At 47.2% G+C, this 17,731-nt stretch overlaps 2 protein-coding genes across 2 annotated transcripts; one reads left to right on the top strand and one right to left on the bottom strand.

Moving 5' to 3' along the window:
* Positions 1–2,108: 2,108 nt before the first annotated feature.
* LOC142404619 (cathepsin E-like) lies at positions 2,109–11,426 on the bottom strand. The gene is made up of 9 exons (XM_075491616.1): positions 11,371–11,426; positions 11,019–11,196; positions 7,928–8,045; positions 7,348–7,466; positions 6,719–6,918; positions 5,938–6,060; positions 5,108–5,252; positions 2,381–2,479; positions 2,109–2,288 (listed from the first exon to the last, which is right to left on the bottom strand). Exons 1-9 carry the CDS (start codon positions 11,424–11,426, stop codon positions 2,109–2,111), a joined length of 1,218 nt encoding a protein of 405 aa, XP_075347731.1.
* A 4,691-nt stretch (positions 11,427–16,117) lies between these two features.
* Positions 16,118–16,954, top strand: LRRC10 (leucine rich repeat containing 10). Its single transcript, XM_075491614.1, has one exon. It carries the CDS (start codon positions 16,118–16,120, stop codon positions 16,952–16,954), a length of 837 nt encoding a protein of 278 aa, XP_075347729.1.
* Positions 16,955–17,731: the final 777 nt, after the last annotated feature.

Raw genomic sequence — 17,731 nt, 5'->3', positions numbered from 1 at the left:
CCCTGTCCTGACCTCGACCCACGAGCCTTTCGTTCTATTTTCTCTCCCCTGTCCAGCTGCGGAGGGCAGTGGTAGAGCGGCTTGGTGGGCACCTGGCGTCCAGCCAGGGTCAACCCACCACACACCCTTAAAATCCTCTGTCATAAATAACAGATCTCTAACTCTGACTGCAAGCTCATGTCTGAGGAATATATATGTATTTTAGAAATAATGGAAATGTACCAGAGTGTTAAGTCTGCTGCAAAGCGGAAAACAAAAATACCCCACTGCTGTTAAATGAGTGATCAGGCTTTATAGATGTTTGTTTGTCTTGGTTCACAACCAAACAAATGACATTTTCTAGACAAATAAGTTAGCTCATGGTCACTCTGTTCTTTACGAGTGATACGGACAAAGGGAAAACAAGGCAAGACTGGCCTGAAATACGTGGTAACTTCATACAGCTCAATCATGCCTGCAAAAAGGGACAACTGGCAGCAGAGCCCCCCTTGCTAGAAGCTGATAGCCTGGATGCCAAATGCGTAACACATTGCGGCTGCAAATAGAGGGTTGTGAAAATGTGCACCGGAGAGAGGGAGTATTTCATACTGGCAGGCAACACCAGTATTTCAGAGAGACCTACAGGCAAACCGTCTCGCTTTAGTAATACTTACTGAGTCTTACAAATGAAGCCTCAAAATCTAAGGGGCTGCGGAGGCCAGTAATGGATGTTGCGTTTGGTCTGTGTTAAGCACATCCAGGCAGGCGGCAGCAGCAAGTCCCCCGGGGCCACCAGCCCCTGCCCCAGCAATGCCGCAGCGGGGCCCGTCTCCAGCTGCCCCCGGCCCTGCCCGGCCTGGGAGGTGCCCAGTGCCCGGGGCTGGGGCTGCAGGCATTTTTTGGCTTTGGGGAGACATAAGCAGCCCCAACACCCCACCACGTCCCATCTCTCCCCTCCAGGCCGCAGAGCAACCTGGATTTTCAATCACTGTTGCACCCTCTCCTCCCCATCTTCACCACGCAGAAACTGCTGTAAGAAAACATAAAACGAAACTGAACCAGCGCTACGTCCTAAGCAGATTTTGCTTGGTTAAGTTTTATTCATGTGTACGGGGGCAGTATCAGCTTTAGCAATCCAAACAAATACTCCAATGGGTATAATTTAGGTGAGTCTTCTTTTGCCGAACCAGCGCAGCTACCTGTGGCTGTTTCACACCTCTGCCAGCGCTGAAGCTGCTGCCGCTGCTGCCAAGAAGTGGCTGAGGAAGGGCCAGTAGATGTCTAGTGCTGGTGCATTGGTCTCGTAACTCATCTGAGGTGGAGCGACACCGCAGCATCCCTTTGCAGCTCCCTTTGCGAGGGTTGCAGTCTGGTTTTTGTAATGCGAATAGATGCTGCTCCCAGCTGCCCGCACTGCCAAGGGGCAGAGGTGTCAGACACTAAAAGCAGCATCTGACCTAAGACACGGACATTAAACACCGAGGCCCAAAAGAGGGAAAAAATGTCAAGCGAGAATGAACCCAAGGGGAAGAGCAGGTTTGAGAGATGGCGTAAGGAGCAGGAAATTGTGTGCAAGGAACAGTAGTGGAAAGTAGTGGCCACACAGGCATCAGTCAAATTCCCCTTTATGTAAACTGGTTGGAGCAAGTCCATCTAAAGAGAATTTACATGGCACTAAGGAAATTAGGTTGGACAAAACCCCAACTGTGAAAAATAGTGAGGAAAAGGAAAGCCGTAAGAAATGAGGTGGAAACTAGCACACGAGAAGAAAAAAGGGTACCCAGACCAGACCAGACTGGGATTACTTTCCCCCGCTTGTAACTGCTATCTTGTCAGCCTGGCACTGTTCAGCATTTTTATCCTTCCTGCTCTTCCACAAATCTGAGTGCTGAGCTGATTTCACTTCATCCTGAGAGCTGTGGTGTCCATCAGTTATTCAGGAAAAATTGTTTCTCAGTTGTAAACATACAGAGATTGAACCAAACTATATAATTTGGGACAAGGATCACCACAAAGCCCAAACACGACTGCATTTAGGTCCAGAGTTTCAGTTAAAGCCCTTCTTCACATGTGCGTTGAAGATCATTACATTAACATTCGGGCTAACGCAGCATAAATGCTACTACGACTCAGTAGTAATCCTTCCTATGAAGAGCTTTTGCAAATCCCACTCTGTCATTCCCACGGTCAAAAATGCAGTAAAACGCAGACATAAAGACATCTCCTAAAATCCAGAGCGGGCCGGTGCGAGTGGTGATGTCGAGAGACTGAAAGCCGCTCATGCAGAAGGTTTGGTCTTCAATAGACTCCTGGAAGGGAAAGCATGCGTCCTTGCGGCTGCCTGCTCCAGCCCCGGCTCGGGGAGCAGGGACAGGGAAGTGGGGAGCCCGCAGATACGCACCTTTACGATGTAATGCTCTGCTGTCAGCTTGTACTCGTGGTGTCCGATTGTGAAGCTTATGTGAGGCAAGCTGGACAGTCTTCTGCAGTCTACGAGAAACTGTACGCGATGCGCTGGTTGAGACGGGATTGGTTTGCCTTTTTTTTAAGTATTGCCCTTTGAATTCAAGACTTTTGTGGCAGGTAAGAGTGAATTTACTACAGAGAAACAGCATCAGGCTGACTCATGGCCCAACACTGCCCTCCGGCTTTCCAGCTCCTGCATTGGGTCAAACCAGCCTAACAGCCCAGACCGCTGCACCAAAGCCCCTAGGGACCCAGGGCTGACGAAAATCCTCACGAGCCCCAAAAGGGACAAGGTGAAGGAGCACTCTGACGTCCTCCCGTACAAAACTCAGTGTGTGAGCCCCAGTGAACCCATGTTAGCAAGGTTTGCTGAGTAAAAGTCCTTCGATGCTCTGGCTGGGACTGTGTGGAGGGAGCTGCCTCCAGCCCACGCAGGCAGCACCCTACAGCTGCAGCTCACCCCGCCTGCTCCCATAACATCATAGTTTTAGGGAAAAAAAGCCAGTGAGGAATACGGCACTTTATACTCTGCCCTGGAGTGGGATTTAAAGAGCAGAAGGACTAAACTCTGGCATGTCCATTAATTTCCATAAATAACACATTCACTTACAGTAACACAGAAGATCATTTCCTGGCCTTTCTAGTTATTTCATGAAACAACTGACATGTTAAATGGCACTGCAGAATGCTGCAAGCCTCAGAGGGATCTTTGCTGTAAACTGTAGTGTTTAAAGTCATTGTTTTTAGAGGCTTCCTATAAGGAAGAATCTACTTTGTGGTTGTTAAATCTGCTTTATGAAAACATAGCCCTAAATCTTGTACGTACTTATCAGGTGTCATACCATTAGAACAAAATAAACCATGGGATACAGAGGACAAGGGTAAAAAAGTCAGTATAATGGTTTGTAGGATACAAGAAGCAAGACATAATTCATTTACATAGCTAGTACGTCCAGAACAAATTAATCCTTGCTGGAAAGAGACAAAAGTTCTTGTAAAATCACTGATGGATGCACCCACTTATACTGGGATAAATTTGAGCCAACATACTCAGCCTGTCTGCGGTTGCTACAAAAACAGTCATGGAAAGTCTTATTTTCAGGATGCTTTTCTGCAGAATCTGAGATGCTGGCTGAGCTCTTAAGTCAGCACTGGAGTATATAAACTTATACTGCAATGACCTGTTTCTTGTTTATATTACACTCATATAAGTGCATTGGAAATACATATTTTATCTATATTCATTAGTATGTACCATTATAAAATCAACTTGTAATTAAAGCATACTCTTTGACATGTATCTGAAAATTTGAATAAAAATGAAATTTAAGGTTTAATTGAGAAAGAATCAGAAGCTTCACAAGTTACACAGATGCAACTCCAAGTCCTCCTCTTACAAAAAGAGGCAGATTAAAAGTCCACTTTTGCCTTCGATCTTTGCCCAGTGCACTGGGCAGCCGTGACACTCTTAATTTTCTTCCAAGTGCAGTTTTGTGTCAGGATCAAGACAACTGCGAAGTTAACAGCAACCATACGCGGCAGCTTTACTTGGGGCACTGGAGCTGTGGCGACGTGGTAATGACCCGTGGGAGTCAGCCAAGGGCCAGCAATAAGGCACAGTAAAAATAAGCTGCTCTCTGCCTGGAGGTGGGTGGGTTTAGCCATCTCAGGCTTGTTATCTCAGTGCTTTAGACATTACAAGGGTTTGGTCATGCCATCTGAAAATTGCCAGCAGGGAGATGCAAAGGGTGGCAGAGACATCCCAGCCCAGTCTGCAGGCAAGGCGGTGGGAAAGCCTAACCTACCTTGAGCAACCTGAGCTCATGCAAGCCCCCCAGAGAGGCACAGGGGGCTGGGGACTGCAGGTGTGGGGCCAGAGAGGCCACGAAGAGATACATCAAGGCTGTTTTGGCCTGCTGGAGGAGATGGAGGGGCTCCTCAGAGGGCAAGCAGGGACGGGGAGGACCGGTGGGGAGCATCAGCAAGTAGGACGGGGGAGAGAGTGGCAGGGAAGTGAGGAAAACCAGTGAGGAGACAGAGGAATAAGGTTCAGGAGGGAGAATAAGAGACAGCGAGGTCTGTCCTGCACCCCATGGGCTCACCTGCCAGGAGCCAGCGTTGCAAGCATCACAGGTGTACGTTGCTCTGGGGAGCCCCAGCACGACACCGCCTGCTCTGCTGCAAGCTGACCGTGAGAGGTCCTGTCAGTGGAACCATGTGGGGCTGCAATTATAATACCTTTCCCTTTCCATTTGATGCTGACAGGGCTGGCCGTCAGCACCAAACCCCTCCTGGCTTGAGCAAGCCAATGGCTATAGCCAGGGACTTTGAAAGGAAGTGCTTCTCTGATTTTCCAAAAGAAAATTATCTCTGATGTAGAGTATGGATCAATTCCTCATACTGACGGCCCCATTATTTCCTTATGCACCAGCACTGATGAGTACGGGAGAGAAGGTGGACATTTGGGAGGAGGGCCGGGGCAGCAAGGCAGACGGGTCGAAACCAACATGTCCAACAAGAGTTCAGTGCTGTCCTGGAAACAAGGCTTTTGCTGAGACCTTTCTGAGCAATTATTTCTGTTATCTTCCCACCCTATAAGCTCTTTGCACCAAATACCAGTTTCTCTTCCTCTCTGGCTGTTTTCTGGCTGTATAGTTTTTACCTCTCCAGTATGCGACGGGCTTGCCCCAATATACTCCTGTAATCGCCTGATTTGTGAAGATGGGCCAGTGATAAGAGAAGTGCCTGAGTCAACGATGGCTTCACAGCCGTGGGAGCAAAATGCCACCCGGCCCTGGATCTTTATGCTGCGAGTGAAAAACAAAGCGTCTTTAAGCAAATGGCATATACACTGTGACTGAAGAAGCATATTATTGCTGGCTAAAGTACCAGAGTACGGTCTGAAGTTAAAAGTAGCTGCCAAGCTTTCCCAGTCTTAAAAGAAAAGAACGGCTTTAAAAGACAAGAAGGTAATAAAAGGAAACAGCATGAGGAAGACTTCTCATTTGTGGACCCACTTTTCTCTCTCAGGACTCCTGCAGCCCTAATCACTTGTTGCCTGATGATGAATTTGTCCTCACCCACAGCTATGTACCCTCATCGATTTGTGCAGCAGGAGAAGGACTGAAGGGGCACGGCGTACTTTGACCAAGGTTTACAAGAAAGATGAGAGCAGGACCTGGAGCTGGATTCAGTTCCTGGGTGCCTTAACCTCTTAACTGAATAGTCCACCAAGAGTCAAGTTGACCATTGGTGTGTCGTATTAAAACATATTAACTTGCTCTCCCAGAAACCAGCTACCCATGTCACAGCAGATTTAGAGAGCTAATAAACCCCAGTCTCATCCTGGCAAACCCCCTCTTTGAAAGGCGCAAGGGTAAAACACTGCAGCCAAGTCGTCCTGCATCTGTATCTCTAGGTGTTTCTGTCTCTGAGGGTTTTACCTGGGGAGGTGAATTCCACCAGGTATTTCATACATACATACATACATACTTGTTCAGGTGTATTTGCCAGTAGCTTTTCTCAGTGACTGGGACCCAGTGGATTGAGCCTTTGTAGAGGGAATGGTCTATGCCCCCCAGAATCAACTCACCACCATTCTCGGTGTCATCTCCTCTGAAAGCAGAAGACAGGTTAACACAGACATGGGAGTGTGCCAGCACATGCCTGGGAGATTACACTTAAAAAGCAAAAGACAAACCACAGCCCTTTCTAAATTCAGATATGGATGGCCGAAAGGGATTATTTCTAAATTATAACTGTGTATGTCCCAACTCAGAGCCTCCAAACAACCTCTGAGAAGACTTACTGCAGGCTGCCAAGGGCTAAGATAGGCATCAGGAGCAGGTTGAGCCAGTTGCTGTTCTCACCTCAGAATAAACACTAGATAAATTGGTGGAGTTACAGCTAGGTCCAGATGAGGTAACAACACTTATTTTCTGAAATGTGGCTACTTGGGTGTAGCATGGCATTTCTGTTCATCTCCACTGGCCAGAGGAAACCTCTGGCAACTCAGACATGGTGAGTCTGAGCTGGGAGCTTTTCTTTTGTTCATGACTAGCTCCAACAAGAATAACTCTCTGTCCAAAAATTCATGGTCCTCCCTAGCACATTTTTCCTTTCCACTCCATATTTTTCAGTGTCAAATTGAAAAAAAAAAAAAAGAAATGGGGAAAATTACTTTCTAGATTTGAAGATTTATACAGATGCACAGTTGTCTCAACAATTGAAATAGATTTGCTTCTTTTTTGGCAGTGTCACTTTAAAGACTGACCTTTTAAGGTAGAAAGAGAAGACCGGCTCCTCTACCAGCTGCTGGTTCATGATGCTGTCAAACACGGGCAGAGCATTGCCCACTGCTAAGGAGGGGTAGCCCAAGCCCAGCACGCCATCGAAGTGGGCAAGGGCAAAGGTTATTCCTGGCTCAAACACCGACTCGCCAAAGTCCTGTCCCTTGATGGAGATGTTACTTATCTGTTTGGTACAAGTGAAAGTAAAGGCACTATCAGTTACAAGAAATTACCCACATTTCAGATCCATATCAATGGATTCATCCAGTTTATAAAGCCTGGATATCCTTGTGTGACTTGCATCAACATAGCAGGTGCCCATTTGGTGGGCAGGCTGCACCAATTCCTTTTAATACCTTAATTTTGTGGATGTTTCTTCATAAACCCAGGACAGAACCCAAGGAGAGAAGCAGAAATGCAAAATAAAATCTTAGGGATTTGTCTCGGTAGCCCAAAGCCAGAGCAGCACCCGCACCTCTCAGCACTCGGCTTGGTGGGACCTCGCCCTGCCCTTGCCGGAACCAGGCAAGGCCTTCCAGGGCAAGGCCAGTATCTGAACTGCCCTGAAAACAGTTGACCTGGAGGCTGACACCCATTTTAGGTGGAGGCTCACCTGCAGCGTGTCTTTGCCAGCAATGCCCAGAAGCTGTCCCGTGCCGTACTGCAAGGAGAAGGCTTCCCCTCCGTGCTCATACGAATCCGACAGAAAGGACTTAAATTTCTGGTGCACCCCTACACAAAACAAATGACACCTGTGCACCAAGGGGAGGCTCCTGCACTGATGCAGAGCCGGCCGAGATGCAGGCAAAGCAGATTTTTGCTTGTCTTACGAGGAAGGCGTCGATGGAGGTGCGCATTCCCCCACAGGCACCCCTGTTTTTCTGTACCTCGGAGGTTATTTTGGGTTTTAAAGGCAAATCAAAACACAAATGGGCATTTCCACTGCTATTTGTAGCTCTCCCAGGTTTATTTTCATGCCTTTTACATCAGGCACCTCGTGGTGTGGAGAGGGGTTTGGCAGCTGCAGGCAGCGCCTGCTCTGGCTGCGGGGCAGCGCGGAGGGGCAGAGACAGGAGCAAGCCGGGGAGGGGACTCCCCTCCCAAATCCCTGCTGCAGGCGAGCTCCTTGGGAAAGGAGAAATGGCCAAGGTACCCAAGACACGAGGAGCGTAAGGGAGGGTAACGTTTCTTACTGCACGCTTCACTGATGCAATAAGCAGAAGGGACCCAAAAATTGGAGGAGCCGGTGTCAAACACAACGGTGAACCTCTGTGGCGGCGTGCCGACACTCACAACTCCATAGTACTGCGCCTGGGGGAAGAACAACCTGGTCAGCCCCGGCCTGCCTCCCAGGGAGCTATTCCTGAGGAAAAAGCAGACTTGGGAACATCATGCAATGCTTTCTCAGGGGGTTTGGTGCAATTTCATCTAAACATAAATTGCACACCCCAGGGAAGTGTGTCTGGCTCCACGAGTGGCTGCGGGCAGCGGATTTCACTCCAGCTGCATGCATAACAGTGCAGCATTTTTAAAGCCTTTTAAGCTCAGTCGGGTTCCCCATGAAGTCAACAAGCCCTCTTGCACCGACTTCAGTGATGGCAAGGTCAATCCCAAGACAAAGGTCTCACACAACCACGCGGGCTTTCAGGCAGCTCCCTGCTGAAGTCAGTAAGAAACCATAGACTCATAGAATCATTTAGGTTGGAAAAGACCTTCAAGATCATCGAGTCCAACTGTTAACCTAGCACTGCCAAGTCCACCACTGAACCATGTCCCTAAGCACCACATCTACATGTCTTTTAAATACCTCCAGGGATGGCGACTCAACCACTTCCCTGGGCAGCCTGTTCCAATGCTTGATAACCCTCTCAGTGAAGAAATTTTTTCCTAATACCCAGTCTAAACCTCCCCTGGTGCAACTTGAGGCCATTTCCTCTTGTCCTATCACTTGTTACTTGGGAGAAGAGACCGACCCCCACCTCTCTACAACCTCCTTTCAGGCAGTTGTAGAGAGCGATAAGGTCTCCCCTCAGCCTCCTTTTCTCCAGGCTAAACAACCCCAGTTCTCTGTGCAAGTACAGGGGGACGATCACTTCCCTAGTCCTGCTGGCCACATTATTTCTGATACAAGCCAGGATGCTTTTGGCCTTCTTGGCCACCTGGGCACACTGCTGGCTCATATTCAGTTGGCTGTCGACCAGCACCCCCAGGTCCTTTTCCGCTGGGCAGCTTTCCAGCCACTCTTCCCCAGGCCTGTAGCGTTGCATGGGGTTGTTGTGATCCAAGTGCAGGATCCGACACTCAGCCTTGTTGAACCTCACACAACTGGCCTTGGCCCATGGATCCAGCCTGTCCAGATCCCTCTGCAGAGCCTTCCTACCCTCGAGCAGATCAACACTCCCGCACAGCTTGGTGTCATCTACAAACTTACTGAGGGTGCACTCGATCCCCTCATCCAGATCATTGATAAAGATATTAAACAGAACTGGCCCCAACACAGAGCCCTGGAACACCACTTGTGACCGGCCGCCAACTGGATTTACCTCCATTCACCCCAACGGGTGATTTCACATCAGTGATGCAAAGGCAGCACAACCCACCTCTGCCAGCGTCAGAGGACTCCGGCCAGCGGCACAAATGATGCTACAGGTGGCTGGGCATTTTCCTTTGTAATTAGCAGCTATTAGCAAGTTAAAAAATGAATTCTGTTGCAGAGAGTATATCTGATGTACTGAACAAAGTTCATCCAGTGGATAAAGAAACCACTGACCGTCCTTGGATACCAATTGAAGCTAGAGATAATTTGTGAACACGTGAATGCTGGAGTGAAGAGCTTATCCATATCCCAAATGCAAGTGTCTAAGTGCCCCTATCTGGCCCTGGAAGAGCACTTCAGCATTAAGAGACCTATTTTTAGGAAGAGGCATTTCTGGAATTCAAACACAGATAGAAAAGCAATACCCAGTGCCAAGCCAAGAAAAGCAATACAATTATTTGAATATGCAACTTCAAGTGCATACTTGTTAATTAATACACTGAATCTAGTTTCTGACCCCGGAGTTTATGGTCTGAATGAGATAATCATGAAAAGGCAAGCAAGCGCACCATTTAAGAGAATTTCCAGCTGTACAGCAGGATTTTATTCCTTCCTGTATTAAACAAACCTTTATTGATTAATCTGTAAAGTGAGGCAGCTCTATGTTGGTCATATGTTGGTGTCAACTCACGTTGGTCCAAAAAAAAAACCAAAACCAAAAAAACCCGCACAAACACACCACACTGAAACCTCCACAAAACTGTTCCTGGTGCTAGCTGGATATGCTGGGGAAGTGGATTTTGCTTTATTTTGATATTTATCCCTCTTTGATAAGCTTTAGAGCAGGCCAAAATTTTTCAGTCTCCTTTGTTCTTCACACGTCTCTAGCTCCTCTTGACATATTCCTTTATGGTGCTCAAGTGTCAGGAAGTTCTTGCTGAAATAATTTGGCTTTCCCTTCCCCTCCCTGTTCAGATGCAGCCTCCACAACATTTCTGCAACTTAGCTTTCCTTTAGATAAGCATAGCAGAAGAACCGAATAAAATCGAAAACAGAGACCAGCCAAATGGACAAGGAAAGACAGTTTACAAAATGGGTGACCTGCTGACTTGCCTGTCTGAGATCCACTGAAACCCATCTTTTTCTTTTCTCAGTTTGGAGGGTAAATTCAGCCAGCTTAGTATGAGACCCAGGTCAGTCTCAAATATTTGATAGACATTAAGCTCAGGAGATAAAAGAAGAAAAATAAAAACTCTACTTGGGTCTTTGTTATCACTGATTTATGACTCCACATGATCAAATAAATGAGATTTGGGGGATTTTTTATAACATGCAAACATCCAAGTTTCTGATAAATAGAATATAGCTAAATGAAGTAATCAGATTCTGCTACTAAAAACCCAATCCTGAGCCAAGCCTGATACAGGCAAACCTTCCATATTTGCTTGGAGACCCAACCAAGTCCAATACACATCTATACAAAAATAAAACTTGTCACAGGACTACCACTGCTAGATTACATCAGCTTTCTACCCAGGTCCCACCCATGCTAACCTAGATCCATACATGCTTTATTTTGCAGACTGGTAAACTAATTTTTTATGATCTAGTATTTATAGCATAGAGCAACGAGCCATCCCAAGCCCTATAATTTCATTGAGATACTAGATTTCAAACGTGCTGGGAAAAAAATCTGCCTTCAAGAGAACAGCGAGTCCTTATGATTGCATTACCAAAACTGTACTTACATTCATGTAATCGTACAGCCTTTCTGAAGCGGTTCCTACCGATAAAGCAATATCTGCAGGGAAGCAATGCAGGTACCTCCGGGCAAAAATGTCGGGGTGGTGATTCCTCCAGAATTCCTCTAATTCTCCCTTTTCCTTCAGCTGTTTCTTGATAGATTTGAATCGAATGAGAGGGATCCTATGCAAATAAAATAAACACACAAAAATTAACTGGATCTCCTTCCTAGAGTTCTCATATACTCTTTTTTTTTTTAATTTGTTCCTTTTTTGAGACCTCAGATAGCAACAAGCACGGGTCACCCCAGGAAGCCATCTGAGATGTGTGTCAGTGATGCTAGACACTTTTTCTTACCGTTCCATGGCCACAGTGAAGGGGATGTAAACCACAGCCAACAGTATCACCCTCATGGCTCCAAGCAGTTCGAGGTCTAATGACACTCATTTACTCAGAAGTCCTTTTTTATACCCCGTTGTCAGCAGAGGGCCGTTCGCCAGGTCAATCAATCACAGGAGGTCAGTGCTTTGGCAGAAAACCGATTCATTTGCTCTCAGAGTAACCGCTGGATTGTGCAAATATCGGTGTCCAGTGAAGCTACTGGCACAGAAGGCACAGATAACCAGGGCACAGTCTAGACCGAATAGACATTTTACTAACAACCCTTAATGTCTTTTACATAAATCTAGTAGATGGGGTGAGCTTGGCTCCCGTTAGCATGGGAAAGAGGAGGCAGTCCAAGGACTTCCCTGGTTCCCTCTGAGTAAGCTGCTTTCCAAGCTCGCTTCAGTGACAAGTGTCCCAGAAGCGCCCAACGCAGAGAAAGAGGACATCACACATAACTGTTTCCTTTTTACATGCAGACATTTCAGCAGGGCTGAGCAGATGGTCATTTGATAGGGTTATGACAAGTCATCCCCTAACAACTGAAGTTGAATTCCCTATTTATGGGAGAGCTCCAGTCTAAAAATAAATGTGATTGCTGCCCCAAAAAATGGGGCTTAAATGTAAAAAACATGACAGGCTGCAACATACAGTAATAAACAGCCAGTGGTTTTGTACACATTTCAGCAAGACATTTGGAAGCGCTCGCTTGGATTTATTTTCCTGCGAGTTTCCTGACGTTAGCGGTTCCCACCCCTGCCTGACACTTAGGTTCGAGTTAAGCTGGCAGAAAAATAATGGTGTCAAAAAGAGACTCTGATCTGACGGAGAGCAACCCCAAACCCATTAGCTGCCTGGGAGGAAGCTTAGCACTGAATCTGCAATTTACTTACGAGACTTTTTGAATCTCTCCTCTGCACGAGAAAGTGCGGTGAGCAATTACATACTGCAGCCTAGCATACATTAAGGCTAAATTTGAATAATCAGCCATTTTTGTTCAAAAGACCCAGCTAGGATGCTGGGAGAAGAGCAACAATGATTATTCCCCTGCAATATATCGCTTATTTAAAATAGACTGCTCACCATGTGAAGGTGAACTGGAATTAAGTAACCCCTCCAAAAGAGAGCAGATGTGTGACCGTATGTAGCAAAGAATGAATGTCAAGATCATGGAGGAGGCAGGAGTCATCATCTGCTCTAGCAGCAATGCTCCAGTCAAGAAAAAACAGCAGAAAAAACCAAACACACAGCATTTGTGAGTGAGGAAGGGGCCTAAATGCCTGTCAGACTTTAAATAAATGTAAAGCAAATCATTATGAGCACATACTAAAGACATTCTTAAAAACTACTCCTTTAAGCCTCCTTCCTTGCTATGCCAGGCTGATTGAGGAGGCTTACAATCACCGATTTTAGAGCTCGCTTCATTAGTTCCCTGGATTTTGAAATACATGGTTTGCTTTTTCAAACTTACCTCCAAAATTGTGAGGGCTACACAACCCGCTCTCAGCAAAGGCTGAGCCTGCTGTCATCACACAGCTGTGCGCAGAGCTTTGGATCTGAAGAAGCACCAATATCTCTATTCTAATGTTTTATTAAAAAAAAAAAAATCTCAAAAAATGCAGGAATAATAACACAGAGCTTTTATACTGATTTCCACTTTATTGTGATTTTTTTTTTAATTGCCTAGCTCTGAGCAGTGTTCCCTGTTTCTACTGGACTCAGAGGTTTTACACATGTTCTCGGCAAGCAACCACATTTTCTGTCCTGCAGCTATCCCAGCCACTGAGCTGCAGGAGCTGGGTGCTGGCAATGCGAATGGTGAGCAATAGCTGTGGTCATTTGCGAACTTTCAGAAAGCAAAGCCATTTCTCAAGGAACCTACATGTGCCACTTGACTCGCAGCAGAGCAGATGTCATGCCCTCTGGTAGGGCACTGTCGCTTTGACAAGAGCAAGACAATGTCTGTGCCGAGGGCCTTTATCGCTTGAACTTTTCCTCAAATGCCACAAATGCTTCTGGGAAGTCATGAATGCTCATGCTGGAGGGCACCAGGATAACTTTGAAGACGTGAAGTGGCTTTCAAAACACCACCCTAGGTCTACTGAGGAGACTGGCTTTGCCTTAGAGTGTCCGCTGAGTCACTAATTCTCAGAAGGATCAAGATTGTTCATTTTATTGCAAATGTAGGCCTTTGTTATCCCACCACACGAAGGTCATTTTTTCCCCAAATACTCTGATCTCACAGTGTGTTCCAAGCAGACATTCATTTAGCCAACAGAGGTACAAAATGCAGCAACAAGAGGTCATCGTGACTTTTTTTGATAAGCTGGAATAATGATTAAACTACAATGCAGAGGATCCCTAAGAAATAGTTGTCTGCAGCTTAAAAGTTTCATTAGGAAGAAATAATTCAAGTAGAAAAAATATATACGCATCTGTGTCTATAGACATAAGGTATATTGCAAAGTTATTTCTCTCCATATGGATTATAAATAAAAATGTACCTAAATTATATTGTTAATATATTCTTACTCAGGCTTTTATGTTGTTCTCATCAGCAAGATATCTGAAGGGATTTGTCTAAGGAACATGTCTTTGCCATGGATGTGCAAAGATTCATTATTATTTACACCAAATGCATTAGCTTTTCCACACCTGAAGCACAGAGTATCTCAACACAGCGGGGAGCCTTGCCTCTAGAAGGTGCTGCAGATACTTAGAAATGGAAACAAACACAAAAACCTGCTGAGGGCCATGCGAATATTTTCTTAAAAGTCAGATCTCATGCCGGGGTAACTGCTTGGAAAAGGATGCCCTGCGAAATCCAGGAATGGCACGTTCCCCACAGCAGTCCTCTGACAGGGCACGTAGTGTTAAAGCAGTAAAGACGTGGCTACTCTGAGATGCTCATTCAGTGCAAACCAGCTCTTGCTGCTGGCATGCTGTGCCCAGCATGTCCCTCCTTCTGGCATGAGAGAGAGTATTTTCAGCGCCTCTCCTCCACAGCACAGCCACAGATGAGTGCGACATATCTTTGTTCTCCAGGCTTGATATTCTGCCCAGCTTCTCCGTCCAAAACCTATTTTACGGCACTCAGGTTGCAGCACTTGCTGTTCTCCATCCCGCTGCAATACTGGTCCCCAGAGGCCCTCTCTGTTGTTCTCCTCCCCCAGGAAACCCTCCATACATCCTTCATACCATCACTGCTGCATGCCACAGCCACTCATCTTGCAGGGAAAAGACGAGTAAAATCCTATAGCCTATACACAATTGATAGCTAAGAGCTGCTTTACATTTGAAAGCAAGTGATGGTAATACAAATCTGTGTTACCAGATTTGACCAGAGATCCAGAGGCCACCTTAACTGTTTGATATTGCCTTTTTCTCAATCTTGTTTGTTCTGCATTTTGTTTTTCCAAGAATACGTGGTTCTCAGCAATCACGTATTTTGGTTGTGTAGCACCTAATGCCCAGAAACCGACTGCAGATTGTTTGAAGAAAATATCCTCCCTAAATGGGAGGGTAAGTGTGGAAAATGACAGCAACGAGCTGTAGATCTCAAAGTAGAGAGCCAGCTGCCGGAAAGGCTATTTCACTTTAAAACACTCTGCCAGCTTTCAGACCCAAAGATCGTGGCCAACATGCAGGTGAGACAATCCCCAAGAAAGCTTAAAACAGCAGCAGCTCAAGAAGCCAAAGTATGCAGAGATGCCTACACATGGGAAGGCTCCTCCTAGAAATCAGAGGTGCTCCTGACCTGAATAGCAACGGGTCTTGCTGAGGGGAGGGGAACAATTTACACTGTCACATCTAAACTTTTAACATCATATTTATCTCACTCATAACAAGTGGGAATCTTGATGGAATTAAATCCATGGCAGTTTCTTGCCAGGTTTTGGTACAGACACGGGAACTGCAGTAGCATAGTCGGAAGGTGGCCGGAGAACAGCCTTGGCAAGTTGTGATAGTGAGCATATTAAATGGAGATTCAGATGAGAAGCAAAACATAATGAAAAAAGCCTTACACAGTCAAGAGTGCCAGGGGCTATAGTAAACACCATTAAATTAGGAACATAAATAGTAGAACAGCTCAAGATAGCAGTTTGCCAAGTATTTGTGTTAAAGGTTTAAGATAAGTACTGGGTGGCAAGTTACACTCTGAAATTATGTATTTGGCACCTTGCAAAGTAAATCCCTAAAAGTGCCACTCATCTGGAAAGTCAGTCAAGTCTTGACAGGTGTTTTAAACAACAATTCGATTACATCCGACATTTCTGCTGAAAGTTTCCTGAAAGCTAAACATCTGAGTTTAAAAATTTGGTCTTCTGTGGTGTTTACTTTCCCAAGCCAATCCCCACAGCTAGCACCAGCTGCACAGACAGCACAGCCAGAGCGAGAGGTGAGGGGCTGGGGTATTGGGGTGAAGGCTTGGGGCAAAATCAGAGAGTGTCTATAGTGTGCAGGAAGAGGCCAGAAGGAATGTTTTCGGGGGGGGAGCGAGTGGGAGTGTGGGCAAGAGAGGAGACCTGCGCTCTAAGTCATCCTGTCCATAATCCCCATCACCAAACACTCATTCGGTTATCAGAAACATTTCAGAGCCCTTGAGATTAATGGCTGGTGCCACGTAAACATAGCCTTATATTGGGAAGACGGAGTTAGCGGCAGGCCAGTGCACAGCAGGAGAAGACCAAGGCAGGCCCCTGTCCCTTGCAGTCCCAGGATGGGCAACAGTCTGAAAGCCATAGTTGCTTTTGTGCCCTCCGACGAGTGCCAGAAGTACCTCCTGGAAGACCTAGAAGAGATGCCAGTGGATAAAATGGTAGATCTGAGCGGCAGGCAGCTGAGGCGGCTGCCTCTGCACATTTGCTCTTTTAGGGAACTGGTCAAGCTGTACCTGAGCGACAACAACCTGAACCATCTGCCCCCCGAGCTGGAGCAGCTGCAAAACCTGCAGATCCTGGCGCTGGACTTCAACAAATTCAAAGCGCTGCCCCTGGTCGTGTGCACGCTGAAGCAGCTGTGCATCCTCTACCTGGGCAACAACAAGCTCTGCAGCCTGCCCCTTGAGCTCCGGCTCCTGCAGAACCTCAAGACCCTCTGGATCGAGTCCAACTGCCTGCAGTGTCTGCCCGAGGTGGTGTGTGAGCTCAGCCTGCTCAAGACGCTGCACGCCGGCTCCAACGCGCTGCGCACGCTGCCCGCCCAGCTGCGGTGCCTGCAGGAGCTGCGCACCATCTGGCTCTCAGGCAATCTGCTGTCCGAGTTCCCCCCCGTGCTCCTGGACATGCCTTTTCTGGAGGTGATTGACGTGGATCGCAACTCCATCCGGTTCTTCCCCAGCCTGGCTCACCTCCCCGGCCTGAAGCTGGTGATCTACGACCACAACCCCTGCAGAAACGCACCCAAGGTGGCCAAAGGGGTGCGCAGAGTGGGGCGATGGTCAGAGGAGACCCCTGAACCCCGCAAGCGGTCTGGGGCAGTGATAGAAATCACGCTCAATGAGAAACCATCACCACCTCCCGGCATCAAGCCCGAGCCAGAAGCCGAGCCCTGCTGATGCTCAGCCGCCCACGCTGGCAAAGGCACAGTGCACCCACAACGCCACCCAACCTCTACCTCTCCCTCGCCTGCTGGTGCCCGGGGAGCACCATGCCGCCTGGCTAGCCTTCAGGAGTAGGTGCACCAGTTTAGACCTAGATGACAGCAAAACTCTCTTGTACAGACACCTCCTTTTGCGCAGCACCCAGCACTCTGTCTAGAGCAAAGACTTCCTTTCCCCTTCCTTGCATGCAGGGACCACTCAAGAGTTCGCAGTAGAGATGAAGACACAGTTTAGATGTTTTCCATGGGTGGATTGTACAGAGCACATATGGACTCTCTGCTCTTTACCCATGGGAAGCCCGTGGGCTCGCTCTTCTCCCCTCCACCTCGCTGAGGTGTCCGAGCTTAGCTGGAAGCCACTGTTCAAGGTGATGATCGCTGCTGGGAGTCACAGCTCTAAAGTAACCCACAGCATTTGTGCCTCAAATGACCCATCTAAAACGCAGCAGCAGCAACAGCTTGAAGTTTTCCCCGCCTGCCGCGTTGCAAGGGGTAGCAGAGCCCTGGCTGCGCTATCAAGGAAACAGCACGTATGTACCAGCAAGATCTCCTCTTACCGCTGCTGCCTTCTTCCTGGAAAATCAGCGACCACTCTTGTTTTGTTATTGCCAAGCAGCATTTTAAATGATGGTGAGGAAAGCTAGAGGCTTTGCTGCTAGTTTTTATGTTACCAACAACCCTGCCTGTAAGGGCAGCTGTACACACCGAGTTTTCATGCACTAGCAAAGAAGAA

Source organism: Mycteria americana, chromosome 1 (assembly GCF_035582795.1).
Source record: "Mycteria americana isolate JAX WOST 10 ecotype Jacksonville Zoo and Gardens chromosome 1, USCA_MyAme_1.0, whole genome shotgun sequence".
NCBI classification, from domain to species: Eukaryota; Metazoa; Chordata; class Aves; order Ciconiiformes; family Ciconiidae; genus Mycteria; species Mycteria americana.
This window is presented reverse-complemented; position numbering and strand designations above follow the sequence as displayed.